This window comes from Bubalus bubalis, chromosome 4 (assembly GCF_019923935.1).
Source record: "Bubalus bubalis isolate 160015118507 breed Murrah chromosome 4, NDDB_SH_1, whole genome shotgun sequence".
Taxonomy (NCBI): Eukaryota; Metazoa; Chordata; class Mammalia; order Artiodactyla; family Bovidae; genus Bubalus; species Bubalus bubalis.
Genome location: NC_059160.1, coordinates 62437325 through 62456047, shown reverse-complemented (window position 1 = coordinate 62456047; position 18723 = coordinate 62437325). Strand labels below are relative to the sequence as shown.

At 37.3% G+C, this 18723-nt stretch overlaps 1 protein-coding gene across 1 annotated transcript; it reads right to left on the bottom strand.

The window, feature by feature from the left end:
- Positions 1-10917: 10917 nt before the first annotated feature.
- LOC102404307 (olfactory receptor 2AP1-like) lies at positions 10918-11861 on the bottom strand. Its single transcript, XM_045165198.1, is given in 2 exon segments — positions 10918-11789; positions 11792-11861. Coding segments are annotated over 2 exon segments (942 nt in total).
- Positions 11862-18723: the final 6862 nt, after the last annotated feature.

Here is an 18723-nt window from a genome sequence, read left to right as displayed (position 1 = left end):
TGCTACCCTTTGCTGCCTACAAAGCAAAGAAATAAGTGATGAGAATGGAAGAGGAGCTCAGAAACCTTTGGGAGAGCCTAAGCTTTTCTTGTTGAATTGGTTCAAATGCCTTTTTTTCCTGTCATTTTGACTTAAATGAGTTTTTCTATTGGACAGAAGTTGACTCTTCACAAGAATTCCTGTTTTTAAAAAATCAATTTATTGGTTTTTGTTTTGTTTTGTTTTACTTTGCTGTTGAGTTGTGTGAGTTCCTTATGATTTATTAAGCCTTTATCAGATGCATGGTTTCCAAATATTATCTACCACTCTGATTGGTTGCCTTTCATTTCATTCATGGTTTCTTGAATGAAAGCTGGGGATAAGCTTTTAATTTTAATTAATTTATTAACTGATTAATTAATTAATTGTAGTTCCCTAATGAAGGATGGAACCCTTGCCCCCTGCAGTAGAAGTGCAGAGTCTTAACCAGTGGACTGCCAGGGACGTCCCAAGGATTATTTTCTTAAATTTCCATGTATGAGGGTTTTCTCCATGGTCCTTTTCAACTTTTCATGTACTTCCCTAGCCTACCTTCTAAACCAATGCCTAAGTTATCATTTTCTATATTTCCTATTTTATTTTCATTTTCAATGTTAACTTTCCTTTTGATCTTTCTTTATTTCTGCTAATTTGGCAGTGAAATTTCACTTCCATAACGCTCTTGGTCTCAGTGTGAGAAGAAATGCTAACTTGTTAGCTATAGTTGTGGAGTCTTTAGAATAGAATCAGCAATGCCATTATAACTATGGTAACGAAAGATGCCTCAACTTTTCTTTGACGTTTTAGATTTGTGGACCATTGTAACTAATGTCACCAGTCTCACAATCTTTGCTGCTGGTGTCAGCTTTCCCTCAGGTCCTAGTTATCCTGTCTTAGGTGGTTTTAGCAGAGGAGCAGGTGGTATCTCTCCAATCAGATACCTGCTATCATTTTCTTCCATATCCATGTTTATTAATAAGCATGTAATTTTACTCTGGCTAGAAAAATATAACTGAAATAAAAAAATTGTGAACCTTATTGAGAAATTTGAGTTTTTTCTTCTAGTATCTTTATTTTTTTTTAAATTTTATTTTATTTTTAAACTTTACATAATTGTATTAGTTTTGCCAAATAGAAATTTGATTTTTTTCTTCTAGTATCTTTATTTTTTTAAATTTCTGCTGTTAACTAGTGGTTTCTTGCTAATTTTTCCTCCTTTCTTCAGACACTAATGATGTCTCTCTTACTTTGGACTTCTTTCTCCCAAACACACATACAGGTGGTTAGCCTGCTTTAATTTCCACATGAATGAAATGGTACCGTCTTATGCCTGTCTCATGTTACCCCTCAAGTGGATATTTGTAGGCCTGAATTCTTATTTCATTTTCATCTCCATATCATTAGCTTTAACATATTTCTTTTAGATATTCTCCCCTCTAACTAAACTTAATATGTTAAAATTATATCAGCATATTTCTACCTTGTGATTAAAACTTCTTTAAATTTCCAAGCTCTTTGATAGATTTTTTTTGTTTGTTTGGTGTTTTAAGATATTTACTTTAGAAATAAGTGTTGGTTCTCTTGCCTTTCCTCTGCTCTTAAGGAACTTACATTCAGTGTTTGGAGAGATGTAATGTACACATGAAATAGATAATGGTTGGGACTTCTCTGTGGTCCAGGGGTTAAGCATCCACCTCCCAGTGTGAGGGACACAGGTTTGATCCCTGATCCAGGAGGATTCCACATGCCGTAGGGCGACTAGGCCTGTAGGCCGCAACCACCGAGCTTGCGTGCCCTAGAGCCTGTGCTCTGCAACAAGAGAAGTCATTACAATGAGAAGCCTGTGCATTGCAACTAGAGAGAAGCCTCTGCTTGCTGAAACTAGAGAAAGCCCATGCATAGCAATGAAGACCCAACGCAGCCAAAAACAAAAATAAATTAAAAAAATAGAAAATGGTTAATGACTGAATAGAATACATTAATTCCTATCTTAAAAATATTATTTTATACAAAGTGGCAGTTTTATAACTTCATGTTTTCTGTTAGAAGTCAATTGAGAAACTGTGTTTATAGACCACTGTTGTTTAGTAGCTAAGTCGTGTCCGACTCTTTGCAACGCCATGGACTGTAGCCTGCCAGGCGCCTCTGTCCACGGGATTTCCCAGGCAAGGATACTGGAGTGGGTTGCCACTTCCTTCCCCAGGATAGACCACTGACCTAAGTTTAATTTTCTGATTATTTAGCCACTCACATTCAAAAGGAAAATTAGTCCTTGCATTGACCCTGGCAATATATGGCTCAAGCAAACAGTTTCTCTGTGTTTCTGTAGCCATAAGGCTACAGAAGTTATAGGCCTCTGTGAGAGCTGGCCTCTTTTTTCACTGCCAGCAGATCTCCTGTGCAAATGGGTAGGAAAATCAGTGAGTTAAGGCCAGCTGCTAAGTACGTTATCTGAGTAAGATAATCTGTGCAAAGTGTAATTAGCATTTGTGAGATGTTTTATGGAATTTTAAAAAATTGTGGTCAAAAACACAAGATAAAATTTACCATCTTAACTATTTTTTTCTTTTTTAAAAGTATATTTATTTTTTAATTGAAAGATAATTGCTTTACAGAATTTTGTTGGTTTCTGCCAAACATCAACACAAATCAGTCAGTGTGGAGTTTGATGTTAAGCATGTCCACATTGTTGTGCAACAGATCTCCAGAACATTTTCATCTTGTAAAGCTGAAATGCTATGCCTGTTGAACAACTCTCCCTACTCCTGCTCAACTGCTGCTCCTGGCAGCCACCATTCTACTTTCTATTTTTATGATTTTGACTACTTTAGACATCTCATGTAAGTGGAATCATACACTGTGTATATATGTATGTATTTTTGTGACTGGTTTATTTCACTTAGTGTAATGTTCTCAAGGTTAATAATCCATGTGACAGGATTTTCTTCCTTTTAAAGATTGAATAATATTCCATTGTATGTATATGTCACATTTTATCTACCATTCATCTGCTGATGGGTTGCTTCCATTTCTTGATTATTGTGAATAAAGCTGCTATAATCATGGGTGTCCAAATATATCTTCAAGGTTCTACTTTCATTTCTTTTGGATATATATCCAGTAGCATATTTTGCTGGGTCATATTATAATTCTATTTTTAGTTTTGTTAGAAATAGCCATACTGCTTTCCATGGGGGCCACATTCCATGTGGAAATTTTATATCAAAATGAATATCTGAATGTCTGTGGCACAGGATAAATACAGAGAGCTGTCTGATTCTAAGATAAGAAATAACATAAATGATGCATTCTATTTGGGCATTATCCATTCTCTCTTTTATGGTATATGTCACCTTTCCAAAAACAGATTGTAAGTTCCTTAAGAGCAGAGGAAGAACAGGACAACCAACACTTATTGAATGGTTGTAGTGTTGGTATTAAAGTAGGCTCTTTCATAAATAATATTCTTCTTCTTTTTTGGTATTCCTTTACCCCGCAATAACACTGGCAAAAGCACACAGCATAATAAATACATAATTGTTAAATAAATGAAAAAAAGATAGTGCCTTTTCTCTCTACTCCTTATTTTGCTCTTTATTTAGCCTTTTATCTTTGGCAACTTGCTATATAAACTGTACATTTTCCCTAGCTTTTTAAAATCTAACAACAAATAGCATTTAAGAGTCAGTCTAAGGTAAAGTCTCTCGAGCCTATAAATGGACTTACTGTTTCCTGTCTCTCTTTCACTGATGACAGTCAAGGAGTCATGTGTGTTATCTGGTCTTTGCTCTAAGAGCTGAGAGACCAGCCTTTATCAGCAAGGTTGTATTTTGAAATTTTCCTTGTTCACACTTGGTGCTTTTCTACCACCAAATAATAAAAATCTATATTTCTCTTGTTATTGTGGGTGAGAAGAATATAATAATTTTAAAATATATATGAGGATTTCCCAGGTGACATAGTGGTAAAGAATCCACCTGCCAATGCAGGAAACACAGAGGCACTCTGTTTCAATCCCTGGATTGGGAAGATCCCCTGGAGTAGAAAATGGCAACCCACTCCAGTATTCTTGTCTGGGAGATACCATGGACAGAGAAGCCTGGGGGGCTACAGTCCATGGGGTCACAGAGTCAGACCTGACTTAGTGACTAAACAACAACAACAAATGTATATAAAATTCGTTCAGACTCTCTCTCTTGCTTAGTTTTCATAATACTGAGTTGTCAGCAACGGAAAGGCAAATGTCAGACATCAAATAACTTCAGGAGGGGCTTTCAGGAACTACTTAAAATTCTTACCATCAACACTTGGTGGTGGTGGTTTAGTCACTAAGTCATGTCTGACTCTTGCGACCCCATGTACTATAACTCGCCAGGCTCCTCTGACCACTGACACTAAGGGAGTGGTGTTCCTTTGCACCCAGACTCTTCCATCCTATGCCCTCTAAGCCTCCTAGATGGACTTAGTCACTTCACCTGGGATACAGGTATAGCTTTAACACAGAACCAGGGAAGGGACTACCAGATTATTTGGTCATACTTCTACAAAAGCTCAGCATTTGTCCTAAGAAAGAAGCCTCAAATTTCTAGAATCCTTTAGGCATCTTCCTGTTCTGATCTTTTAAGGTCCCTGAAACAGAGAAATCCTAACCCCACCTCCCTATATCCCTGGCCTCTCTGGATCACCAGGAAGCCATCTCTGCCATCGTCCCTAAGAATGTCCTAATCACAAGGATGTATGGAACATGGCCACGTCATCCAGCGCCTGAACGTCCAGGCTCTTGAACTTCCTGGTCATTAATTTTTGGTCTTTGGTGAACAAACTGTGTGTTATCATTCAAACCTTTATATTCATATTCCACACAAATTCTATAATAATTCTGCTTCCATAATTTTACAAAGCTATTCATTACAACCTTGTCTGTAAACATAAAAACTTGGAAACAATGAAAATTTCCATCAATAGGAAAGTGACTAAGTAATTTTGGTGCCTCCAAACTATAAAATGCATTAAAAAAAGAAAATAAATGGCAAAGATTTATGTGAACTCACTTGGAAGGACATATATGGTATATTGCTATATGAATAAAGGAAGCTGTTGAATAATTGTGGTATTGAATTGAATTGTGTTATTGAATTGAATATTTTATTCAATTTGGTCTAAAAATATATATCTTCTGCTCTAAAATTATATGGTCCTATAGATCTGGAAAAATTGCTATCAGTATTATTTTTATGGAGTTAGATGAAGAAGTGGGGACATAAGGAGAGCTGTGTCTTTTTACTTTATACTTATCTACATTATATGAATGCAACAAAGCAAGCATAAGTTTCTTTGTAATTTAAGAAAAATCACAGTAATATGATTTCATGCTCTATAGTCACAAACAAGGAACACGGATATAAGTATAAGCTGAGAATATACTTACACTTGACTTTCAGGGTGGTCCTGTAGGGTTTTACCCATACATGTCCATCACAATTTAGAAGTCAGATGTAAAGGAAAGGTAGAATAAAATTGAACTTGTTTCACTTTCCACAACTACTTATTGACCTAATTATTCACAAAAATTCACAAACCTATGAAAATTTCATAGGAAAAATGCTATTTCTTTTCTATATATCAGTTTAGCTGTCATTCACTACTTGTTATTTCCACATTAATTTAAAATGCACCCTGGCCAGTAAGTAATCCTTTGAGATGTGATTTGTTTAAGTTAAACACATTTATCATAGTGATAGTAGAAAGCACCCTCCCTTCAAAGTCTGATTTCCTCTCTTCTGACCCTTCTGAGCCTGAATATGTGCTGTCTCTGACTTTATACTAGATAGAAGCATATTTTAAACGTTCTCTTCAGGGGAGGCCTCAGAACAATCAGTTGAGGAAAGAAAAGATCCCAGGAGGCCCACATTCAGAGCATGCTAATGAATCCTGTTTTTTGAGAACTCTGGAACTGAACTTTTAATAAGGGATTGGGGAAGAAGTCCAAAGAGACTGAGGAACATGTTTTTTGAGCCATTTACCACAGGCTGGGCATAATTCTAAACACATCTTCATTACATTATGCATAATGCTAGACAGTATACCTTAATAACTTGCTTAATGTTCATAACACCATGTCATATATCTCCTGAGGAACAAAACGGTAGCAGAGCATCTGCCTTCTGTTGCTGTGGTGATCTTACTTTGGTCAAGTAACATGAATCCTGTGGAGGGCTTAGCATTTTCCCCATTAGTTTCTTTCCCTTCCCTTCAGTCTTCTGTGTCCTGTAAACTATTCTCAGAAGGAAGACTGGAGGCCCGGTGTCCTTCTTCTCTTTCTTCTATAGGGCTTGAAAACCCCTCCTCCACGTATTTACTGACTCTCAATTTTTAAACCTTTACACAGATATGATAATTGTCATGTGGCTCCCCAAGGGCTTAAAATTCAAATTTCCTTTATAAAAGGATTTTCAGATTGGATTGGTCAAAGGAATAAGATCAATAATTTGCTTTGGCCAAAATCTGCTATATAATATTAATTTTCCACTTGTGCTTAGTGTGAGGAATGTTTCTCACTGGGGTTGCTCCTTGACAGTTGAGAGTTATCTTAGCTACTTGTGGGAGCAACTTCTCCTCCTGTTCCCAGTTTGGCTTTTGATGGAGAGATAGAATGGGTGAGTGTGGCATATATGTATTTCTGAGAATGCTAATGAGATACAGCATTACAGCAAGTAGAGCTCTTTATGAAAGACAAACATAGGCCTCAGAGAATATCAGAGGGCAATAACCATAACAGTAGGTATATAAGGAAAAGGCAAGAGAGGTGGAGTAGCAGAACCTTAACATTAAGATTTGCAGAAGGGATTAATGCAGTCTAGCCTAGAACTTCAAGGGAAAGACATTTATTTTGTGGATAATCCTTGATGTCACAGATTAGACAAAGAGATAATTTTACAATAGTTATGATAGACTTTATTTTTCTCCCCGTCCACACCTCCTTTTGAGAGAACTTGGCTAGAGGAGAATGACCTAGGTATAGACATGAGCTAATGACAGTCTCCTTTTTGGAATTTGGAGTTAGGTACAGGGACTATGTTGATAAATGATGGGTGATCAAGCTAGAAGGTAATACATATAAATAAATAAATATTACTTCTTAAAAATGTTTTTTTATTTTTAAAATTTTTATTGGCATACAGTTAATTTACAATGTTGTGTTAGTTTCAAGTATACAGCAAAATGAATCAATTACACATATACATATATTCATTCTTTTCTTGATTCTTTTCCCATATAGGCCTTTACTGAGTATTGAATAGAATTTCTTGTGCTATATAGTAGGTCCTTATTACTTATCTATTTTATATATAGTAGTGTGTATATATCAATCCCTTCTCTATGTTTATAAGAGACATCATGGGATAACACTATGGTAAATAAAACACATAATTTGGATGGATGAAAATGCTGAACTGGGAAAAGAAATTCATATCCTGAATGAAATTTTATTCTAGTGAAGACAACTGCTGCTCCCCACTGTAATAGAATAGAGCCTGTACAATTAACTGACTAGCGAGTGGTTGATGGCATATGGTGCCATGCCAGGGGAGATTAGATGCAGCACAGACAGTGGTCAGATCAGTCTTGGTGAGGAAAGGCTCATGCATAATTCACAGTGTGTAAAGTAATTAGCCTCCAATTAAAATAAATAAATTAATTAAGAAAAGAAGGGGAAAAAAGTCATTTTTATTTAAAGTAGAATTTACATTCAGTAAAACTCCAAAACTTGACAAATGCAGTTACCATCATAGTCAAAGTGTAGAACAGTTATTTGATCGCTCCACTACCAAACCCTGTGCAATAAATTCTTCCCTGATTCTTAAGAATCCACTGATGTATTTTCTATCAAGGGGGTCAAATTTAGTCATCAAATGGTCTAGTATAGAAAAAATTGAAAGCAGAAAACCCCAAATTTTTAACAGCATACTTTGAAACATACATTTAGAATATTATTTTGAATATTCTTTTAGAATGAGATTTGAAAATAACTTTTGTCAATTAAAGCAGCTGACAAGTTGTCTTAAGATAGTTGTAGAGAAGCTAGTCTAGTTACTGGGGCTGGGGCTGGTTGATAGAAAACCCATTTTAAATAATGGAATTGAATTCTTTCTTTTCCCAAACTTTAATTTTTTTTATTTTGTTTTGGGGTATAGCAGATTGGAATGGAATTCTATAGAAGTTCTCTAAAAGCAGATATATGTGCTTTCTTGTTTGTTTGTTTTCTTTTTTAGCTATGCCATGTGGCTTGCATGATCTTCATTCCCCAAACAGGGATTGAACCCTGGGCTATGGCAGTGAGATTGTCAAGCTCTAACCTCTGGACCATCATGGAATTCCTGAGATAGCTGTTCTTACAGATATCAGTATTTGGTATCTTTTTGAAAGTTCACCCCTGCTACCACCATGAAAGGCACAAAGAAAGCAAAACCTCCATTTTGTATATATCATTTGTTACATGTTCAAATACACCTTATTTCCATGAAAAGTTGCTTTCAAGCACCACAATTCTGTCTTTCAAACATCAGCTCTGAAGTTTTTCAGCATCTTGAACTGAGTTGAGTTGCACTCTGTGGATGAAAAGCTGATCCTTCTTAAAGAGGATAATAGAAGATCCATGTTGTTCAGAAGAGATATGGGATATGGAAAGGAGAAGCTTCTTTAGAGAGGTCAGGAGCCACAGGTGGGATAATATAGGCTTTTGCAAGCTTTCAACTTCCTAAATAGATTCACCTCCTAAAGGCTTCTAATGAAAGCTTGTTGAAAGCTTGGAGAAAGCCGAAATCCAAGGCTACTTAAAATACTTAGAAACACTTAGAAGAGTGGACTTTAGTTAGAGTGGGTGGAAGGTTGTACTACTCAGAAGTTCAGCAGGTGGACTCTGGCATCAGACATATTTAGTATTTAATTCTAATGCAGGCACTCAGCTGTGTGACCCTGCACCACTTATTTCACCTCTTTAATCTTCCATTCTCTCATTTGTAAAATTGAGAGGAATTTCCAGGCAGATCTAAGTCATCCATATGAGGCATGCCTTGCTAATTCATTGCTCTCCGTATATAAACTCTCAAAGGTTTGAGGTTCTTCACTTAAAAAGATTCAGTTCTGGGCTCTCTCGTTCATTTGTTCACTCACCCACCCATCTACTCATCCATTATTCATTTATCCATTCAACTATGAATTATTGAACACCTATCGCTGGTTGATACTGTAGATGGAACTGTGATCAAAAATATTAACTCTGAATTTTACAGTCTTACAGACAAGAAGAGAATGTAGTTTAATATAACCATTTTATGATGTATACTGTGATATACTGTGTACTGTGAAAGCACAGATACTAGCAGTGAGAAATGATAGGGAACACAACTTGGAGGTTGTTTTTATTTTCATTTCTCCACTCTTGATATTCCATTTTACAATTCCTAAATTTTTAGCTTTTACCCACCAGTATCCCACTACAGTCAGACTTCTTCCTGTCCCATCCTCAAATTCCACATTTTTGAAGATGGTCTGGAGCAGGCAATGGCAACCCACTCCAGTGTTCTTGCCTGGAGAATCCCAGGGACGGGGGAGCCTGGTGGGCTGCCGTCTATGGGGTCGCACAGAGTCGGACACGACTGAAGCGACTTAGCAGCAGCAGCAGCAGCATGATCAATAAGAATACCCTAATTGTCATAATGTCATTCTTCATATTAATTGGTTTCTGCAGCATTTCACATTGCCAACTATCTATTTTTCTTGAAACATTCTCTTCCCATTAAATCCACAGATATATTGACTTCTTTTTTTTATTTAAAAATTTTATTTTTGGCTGTGCTGGGTCCTTGTTGCTGCTCAGGCTTTTTCTAGTTGCTGAAAGCAGGGGCTACTCTTCATTGTGGTGGTTTCTTCTGTTGCAGAGCACTGGCTCTAGGCAAGTGGGCTCAGTAGTTGCAGTACATGGGTTTAGTTGCTCAGCGGCATGTGGGATATTCCTGGCCCAGGGGTTGCAACTTTGTCCCCTGCATTGGCAGGTGGATTCTTAACCACTGGACCACCAGGGAACTCCTCTATTGACTTCTTATCATCTTCTCTGCCTCTTCTGCTCACCTTCTTTTATTCATGACACCCTCAATTTTCACATCAATTTCTATTTCAATAGCTACGGATCGCTAAATCCATAAAAAATAGAAGTAAAAGTGTTAGTCTCTTAGTCATGTACAACTCTTTGCGATCCCATGGACTATAACCTGCCAGGTTCCTCTGTTCATGGAATTCTTCAGGCAAGAATACTGGAGTGGGTAGCTATTCCCTTCTCCAGGGGATCTTCCTGACCCAGGGAAGATCTTCCTGAAGTCCTGTCTCCTACATTGCAGGTGAATACTTTACCACCTGAGCAAAAATCTTGTCCTAAATCCAAATGACTCAACATTATGAGCACTTAATTTACTTAAAATGGGATTTAACTTAATTCAAAACCAAAGTATATTATCTCCTCAACTCTCTCCTTCTCCTTTTTATTTCACTGAAATGAATGACAACGTTTACTCAATCTTATAGGACTGAAATTTGGTATTCCTACCAGCAATATTCTTTCTACTCAAGTTTCTTCCTCTTATTTTTACTTGCTTGACCTGTTCCTACTTGTTAAGACTGAGTTCAAAATGGCACTCCCTCTGAAAACATTTATCTACTCACTAATTCAGGTGGAACTGCTTTTTCATTGATAAAGTGTAATAGTTTCTTTATATGAACACTTACAGGTTATAATTTATTTATTTTCCAGTTTTTCTCACTGGCCTGTAGTTTAACTGTATATTGGAAGCCTAGTAATTGGCAGAGAGTTTGGTACATAGTAAGGACTCATCCATTAAGGCTTTAATTCTGAAATTCTTTAAGATTCACGAGCTTCCGGGCTGTATCCTTGAAGGCTTGTTTTACCTGTTGATTCCTTAGGGTGTAAATGAAGGGGTTCAGCAAAGGTGCAGCTGAGGTACTGAGCAGAGCTACTCTTTTGTTGAATGTGTCCACTTCTTTTGCTGTGGGCCTAATAAAAATGAAGAAGCAGCTTCCGTAAGAGACAGAAATGACAACCAAGTGGGAAGAACAGGTGGAAAAGGCTTTTATCCTTTGATGGGCAGAGGGGAGTTTCAGAATAGTCCTGATAATGGACGTGTAGGCGAGAATGACTAGCACCAGCGTGACCACCAGGGTCACCGATGCCACAAGAAAGACCACCTTCTCTATGAGGTTTGTGTCTGAACAGGAGAGCTCCCGAAGGGGCTCATAGTCACAGAAATAATGATTCAGCCGATTGGATTCACAGAAGTCCTGCTGACTCATTAGAGTGATTGGTGGTATAATAACCATTAGCCCAGCCAGCCAAGAGCAGATGACAAGTTGGGTGCAGACTTTGCTGCTCATGGTGGTTGTGTAATGCAAGGGTTTGCATATGGCCACATAGCAGTCATAGGACATGGCAGCCAGAAGGTAAAACTCTGTGGCCCCCAGGAATATGGCAAAGAAATACTGAGCAAAGCAGCCAGCAAAGCTGATGCTCTTGTTCCCTGTTGTGATGCTGATCAGGACCCTGGGAATGAAGATGCTTGTGAAGGAAATTTCTAAGAAGGAGAAGTTTTGGAGAAAGAAATACATGGGGGTCTGAAGATGAGAGTCCAGCAAGGTGAGGATGAGCATTGTCAGATTTCCAATGATGCTGAGTAAATAGGTGAGGAACAGAAAGATGAAACCATCACCTGGAGTTCAGGGACATCTGTTAGACCCAGCAGGATGAACTCAGTCAACACAGTTTTATTTTTCATTGCTGAAAAAGTTTATCTCAATGTAGAAAAGTGATAGTGATGAAAGGTGATAAAGGAAGAGGAACTCTGAAATGGACAGATGGAATCTGAAAAAAACGAAAGGAGATGAACTTTTCCTCTGATAATATGACCCAGCCCAGTGGCCCAACTGAATGGTGTTGGGTCCTTGCCAGTCTCTTTTGCCCTGCATAGAAAAGTTGTCATTATTTTCCCACATGGTACTCTCCCCAGTGCTAATATGAAATAAATACATGCCTCATAGATGATGTTTAAATAGCTTTTGGAATGAGTTATTAAAGGAATGCTTCCAGCAGCTGCCTCTGAACTTCTAGAATAGTTCGTAATTTTCTTTCTTCTATATTCTCATCAGCTTCAGGGAAGAGGGAGGCTATGGAATCATAGAATTTGACTTTCCAATTGGGTGGGCATAGCTGGACTTGGCCATGGACAAACAGCCTAGTTGGAACCATTTGCAAGTCATGAATGTCCTGAAAACTCACACTTTCTAAGCACCATCAGCCTGGTTGTAATTAGCCTATAGACACTACTGGCTGAAGACAATAAGCAGTAATTTTCATTTTTTGGAGTGTATGCATAAACCAAATGTAAAACAGATAAAAATGGAGTGCTCAGACTGAGGGAGAGCAGAGCCCACATTGACCTGTGGGTTGCTTCTGAGAACACACTTGCAAATGTCCAGTTTAAGGAGAGGAACTTTGGAAAATATGTGTATATTACCTGGGAGGGCTAAACCTTTGCCACCCAAAGACAACTTCGTAGCGGTTAATTCATCAGATGAATCACTAATTAATATCAGTATACAAACAGGGAGGCCTGGCATGCTGTGATTCATGGGGTCGCAAAGAGTCAGACACGACTGAGTGACTGAACTGAACTGAACTGAACTGAACAAACACCAGAAAAAACAAAGCTAGCCTTGGGAACAAAATGCCAGAATTAGGGACAAGTTACCCATTACACATATGTCTTACACATGGCTGCTCGTATTGGGTTGTGCATAATTCTCACAAAACTGTGGGGCCAAGGGAAGGAATGTGGTCTCACCAACTCTAACACAATAATCAACTCGATCTTGATTATTAATAATCAACATAAGAAACTTCATTCTCTGATTCTCACTTTCCTCTACTATAAAATGGGGATCATAAAGCCCATTAAATAGGACGATCATTGTTAAGTGTGTCTGTTACATAGTATTTGTTGAGTCCCTAAGTTGTGTCTGACTCTTTGCAACCCCATGGACTGCAGCATGCCAGGTTTCCTCATCCTTCACTATCTCCCAGAGTCTGCTCAAACTCAGGTCCATTGAGTCTGTGATGCTATCCAACCATATTACATAATATGTCTGACATATGGCCTTCCCTAGTAGCTCAGATGGTAAAGCATCCGCCTGCAATGCAAGAGACCTTGGTTCGATCCCTGGGTGGAGAAGATCCCCTGGAGAAGGAAATGGCAACCCACTCCAGTATTCTTGCCTAGAGAATCCCGTGGACAGAGGAGCCTGGTGGCTCACAGTCCATGGGGTCGCAAAGAGTCAGAGTGACAAAACATACGCACACATGTCTCATGAATATTTCCCATTTTCTTTTCTCTGATGAGGGAATTACTATATAAGTCTATTTGGCAACAGTTCAGTTGCTTCTTTCAAATGTGTTTAAAGAGAAGAAATCCAAAGTTATCATTGGAAACTCATTGGACCTGACAGATTTCAAATACTCTTAGATCAGAGGGAATCTCTTTCCTAGGGGAGTTTAGGGGAGAATGGATACATGTACATGTATGGCTGAGTGCCTTCTGCTGTTCACCTGAAACTGTTGCCACATTGTTAACTGGCTATACTCCAATACAAAATAAAAAGTTAAAAAAAATAAGAAAGGAATCTCTTCCCTAGATATTCATTCTTAGCTAGAAAGCAGAGGGAGCGGAAGTTAAGCTGAGGGACAGGTTCTAGCTCATCGATGTGTCAGTCTAGGGTGCAGATTGTGCAGGCTTGGGATTTGAGAACAACAATCAGCATAAAGACAAGGAGAGCAAGAGGTGGAAATCTACTTGGGAAGTGATCCATGGAGGAAATTATTCAATAATGAATTATTTGGAAAGGCTACATTTCTTTCTTAAGTTTAAGAAAGAAGTATGATAGATTGTGTGATAAAGAAGTGATTGAGGTAAATGTGACTGATGGAAGACAGTTATTTTGGAAATGGTAACTCTTTTTTTCAGGAAGCATTTTATTTATTTATTTTTTAAAATTTATTTATTTTAATTAGAGGCTAATTACTTTACAATATTGTATTGGTTTTGCCATACATCAACATGAATCTGCCACGGGTGTACATGTGTTCCCAATCCTGAACTCCTCTCCCACCCCACTCCCTATACCATCCCTCTGGGTCATCCCAGTGCCCCTGCCCCAAACATCCTGTATCCTGCATCAAACCTGGACTGGCAATTCGTTTCTTATATGATATTATACATGTTTCAATGCCATTCTCCCAAATGTCAGAAGTTTCTGTTTGCATGAGAAGCTGTAAGAAGAATCAAAACATTTGGTCATTTCTAACTTGATGTTGGAATATTTTAGTTCATAGTGTAACTAAGCATTTAAAGCACTTGAACTTAAAGTGATTGGTGACTTGTATCTTAAAGAACAGATCTCAATAGATAATAAGCTAACCCTTTTATTAATTCAACAAATATTTGTTGAGTACTTACCATGTCAGTTAGTTCAGTCACTCAGTTGTGTCTGACTTTTTGTGATCCCATGGACTGAACCATGCCAGGCTTCCCTGTTCATCACCAACTCCCTGAGCTTGCTCAAACTCATGTCCATCAAGTCGATGATGCCATCCAACCATCTCATCCTCTGTCATCCCCTTCTCCTCCTGCCTTCAGTCTTTCCCAGCATCAGGGTCTTTTCCAATGAGTCAATTCTTCGCATCAGGTGGAAAAAGTATTGGAGCTGCAGCTTCAATACCATGTGCAACTAACATTTTAGGCACTGGATGTACAGCTATCATGGAGAAGGAAATCACAACCCACTCCAGTATTCTTGCCTGGGAAATTCCATGGACAGAGGAGCCTAGTAGGCTATAATCCTTGGGATCACAAAGAGTCAGACATGACTTAGCTACTAAACAACAACGACAACATACAGCTATCAACAAAGCCACTGAAGTCCCTGCCTAGATGTAGCATAGGGACAATAAATGAATCCACAGGTAAATATAAAGTAAGTGAAAGTGAAAGTCACTCAGTCATGTCCGACTCTTTGCAATCCCATGGACTGTAGCCCACCAAGTTCCTCTGTCTATGGAATTCCCCAGGCCAGAACACTGGAGTGGGTAGCCTTTCCCTTCTCCAGTGGATCTTCCGAACCCAGGGATTGAACCCAGGTCTTCTGCATTGCAGGCAGATTCTTTACCATCTGAGCCACCAGGACGCCCATAAAATAAGTGAGATGATGATAAATGCAATAATAAATAAAGCGAGGTGGATTGGTCGATTGATGCTTTTATCATTATGTAATTTCCCTTTACTTCCCATTTGCAATTTTATTTGCTTCTACTTTGCTTAATATTAATATAGCCATGCCAGTTTTTTCTTGATTTTTTCATGATATATTTTTCTTTATCATTTACTTTCAATCTATGCATATTGTTGAGTTTCTAATAACATTACATATTTGGGTAATTTTTAGGAATAAATCCACTCTGCCAATTTCTTCCTTTCAAGTGATGTATTTAAACCATTTATATTTAAGATAATTATGTATTCAGATTTATCTGTCTTTTATTTGTTTCTGTTTATTTCCTTTGCTTCTTGTTTGTCTTTTTCTGCACTTATGTAGATTGTTTGAACACATTTTAAGATTCAGTTTTTACTAATTCAAGATTTTTGATCATATCATTTTGTATAATTTTCTCAGTGGTTACTTTGGGTATTACAATACACATATGTTACTTATGACAATCTACTGGTATCAAGGGCTTCCCTGGTGGCTCAATGGTAAAAGAATCTGCCTGCCAGTATCAGGTCTTACATTTAGGTCTTTAATCCATTTTGAATTTACTTTTGTGCATGGTATTAGGGAGTGTTTCAATATCATTCTTCTACATGTACCTGTCAGGTTTCCCCAGCACCATTTATCGAAGAGACTGTCTTTTCTCCATGGAATTCTTATTTTTATTCTTGAACTGAATTTGTTACTATTATATTATGCTTTTCTCTCTACAGAAATTATCCTCATTGGTGCTTAGCTTGGGATTTTTTTTTGGCAGAGTAAGTTATATTTTAAATTCACTCGAGTGAATTCACTAGTGCATTGAGTCAGGGCCTCTAAGGACTTTTTTATTTAGTTGTTTTATGCACTCCTGTTGCTGATGAAGGAAATAAAAGAGTAACCTGTTTGTCCAGTGACAATCAGAGTGCCCATTTTTGCAGAGCAAGAGAGGCTTCTTAACTCCTCCTTGCTCTTTGAACTTTAGCATCCTTTCAGCTACCTACAATGCACAGAAATATATCCAAGTTTTAAAATAGGATGGTATTTCTTTATAATTTTAGAAAGATGTGTATATACAGTGAGTATAGGTTCTGGGGGTAAGGGACTAGGAATGCATTTAGATGACCCTACTAGTATGTTTTTGTTAAACCATGAAGTTGACAAATATCATTTGTGGCATAGCTTTCTGGTGAAATAATGAAGAATATCAAAGTTAAGTACTGGGATGTTTTCAAGCCAGGCATGTTTCCATTGGTAATTTATAGAGAAGATGCTTGTGATTATTTATATAGTAAAAAAAAAGTAATTACTAGTTTCAGTATTTGTTTCTGATACTTTGTTAAGAGAACTAGTTATTTCTGGGATTATCTATAGAATTCATGAACTTTTCCCAATTGAAAATGTGGGCAGGATTCATTTATGCTTCATTGAGTTGGTGCAATCCCATGTACAATGATTTGATTGACACATGGGGAAAACTTCCTAATTTCTCTCTCTCTACCTCTCCTTCTCTCTCTTTGTCTGTCTCGCATTTATCTATATGTTCATATGTGTCTATCTATATCTTTAAATCATTTATCTCAATTACCACTGGTAAACATTCCATTAAAAAAATATCTTCCCTCTTCCAGTGCCTGTATCACCTATCTTCACTATTTGCTTCATAAATCCAGGTTAATGTTCTTTTTTCCTGTTATGATACCTGGCAATGCATGCCAGCAAATATGTATTTGGTGAGAGTTGATACTATTCACTTCACAAAGACTAAAAAGAGCTTCATTTTCTCAGACTCAGGGAGCATACGCTTCAAACATAGTTGAGGGTTTTATTGAAAAGAGAGTGAAAGATATTTACAAAACAAATTAATTTGTCTCATGAGTAGTTCCTTTTTTTTTTTCACAATTCCCCAATGTGAAAAAAATTGAAAACCTAAAACAGTACAGTGCAACAAAAATTTATGTGAGCCACATTTGTAATTTAAAAATTTCTGGTTGTACCATTAAGAATATAAAAACAGACAGGTGAGCTTAATTTTTATAATGTATTTTATTTAACTCCATATATCAAAAATATTAACATTTAAACATGCATTCAGTATAAAATAGAAGGAGTATATTTTACCTATTTTTTTTCTAAGTCTTGAAATCTGATGTGCATTTTACAGCTATGGCACAACTCAGTTTGGACTAACCACATCTCAAGTGGTCAATGGCCATACATGGCTGGTGGCTACTCTATTGGGTAGTGGAGGCCTGGAACAGTAAATGAACATGAATAGCTGAATAGACCAATATAACTATTAGGTTATTTCAAGAACAACTATTTAGTATGGCTATTTCCCAGACCCTGAGTGGCCATGTAATATTTGGGCATTGGTCTTAATATTACATTGAAAGAAAAGCTGAGTAAAAATAGAAATGGTATTAATAAAAAGAGGGTAAATTATCTGCTTGGCAGATATGATATTTTATTTTTAAATATGTAGAATTACGTTTCTTAAAGTCAAAACTATATAAAGTGTATACTGATGGAAGTGGCACTCCTTAATAATACTTTTACTCTTTTTTAAAATATAGGAGAATACAGGAAATGTTTTTATGCTCATGAAATAAATCTAGAAAAATGGATGAAACTGATGATGCAGAGGGTGTGTGTGTGTGAGAGAGAGCGAGAGATGCTTCTTGTAGAGCAATGTGCCTTCTTGAGATGAGAGAGATTCAGAAATAAAAAAAAGTAAAATATATGTATAACGTTAATTATATGATAATTACAATTATAATATAATAATAATATAAAATTATAATATTAATTATAGCAAACTATTAATTATACAAATATATGTATAATATTAATTATGTGAAAAAAGTTAAATTAATAGTCAGTCAGTCATGTCTGACTCTTTGTGACCCCATGGACTGTAGCTTGCCAGGCTCCTCTGTCCTTGGGATTAGCCAGGTGAGGATACTGGAGTAGGCTTCCACTTCCTTCTCCAGGGATTCTCTGAACCCAGGGATTGAACTAGGATTCTCCACATTGCAGACAAATTCTTTACCCTCTGAACCATCAGGGAAGCCCAATTATGTGCTAAGTGCTATTGTAAACATGTTGCATAGTTTATCTCATTTAACCTTACAGTAGGGATTCCCTCGTAGCTCAGTTGGTAAAGAATCTGCCTGCCATAGAGGAGATCTGAGTTTGATTCCTGGGTTGGAAAGATTACCTGGAGAAGAAAACGGCAATTCACTCCAGTATTCTTGCCTGGGAAATCCCACGGACAGAGGAGACTGCCCATGGGGTCGCAGGAGTTGGACACGGCTTAGCAACTAAAAGCAGCCTTACAGT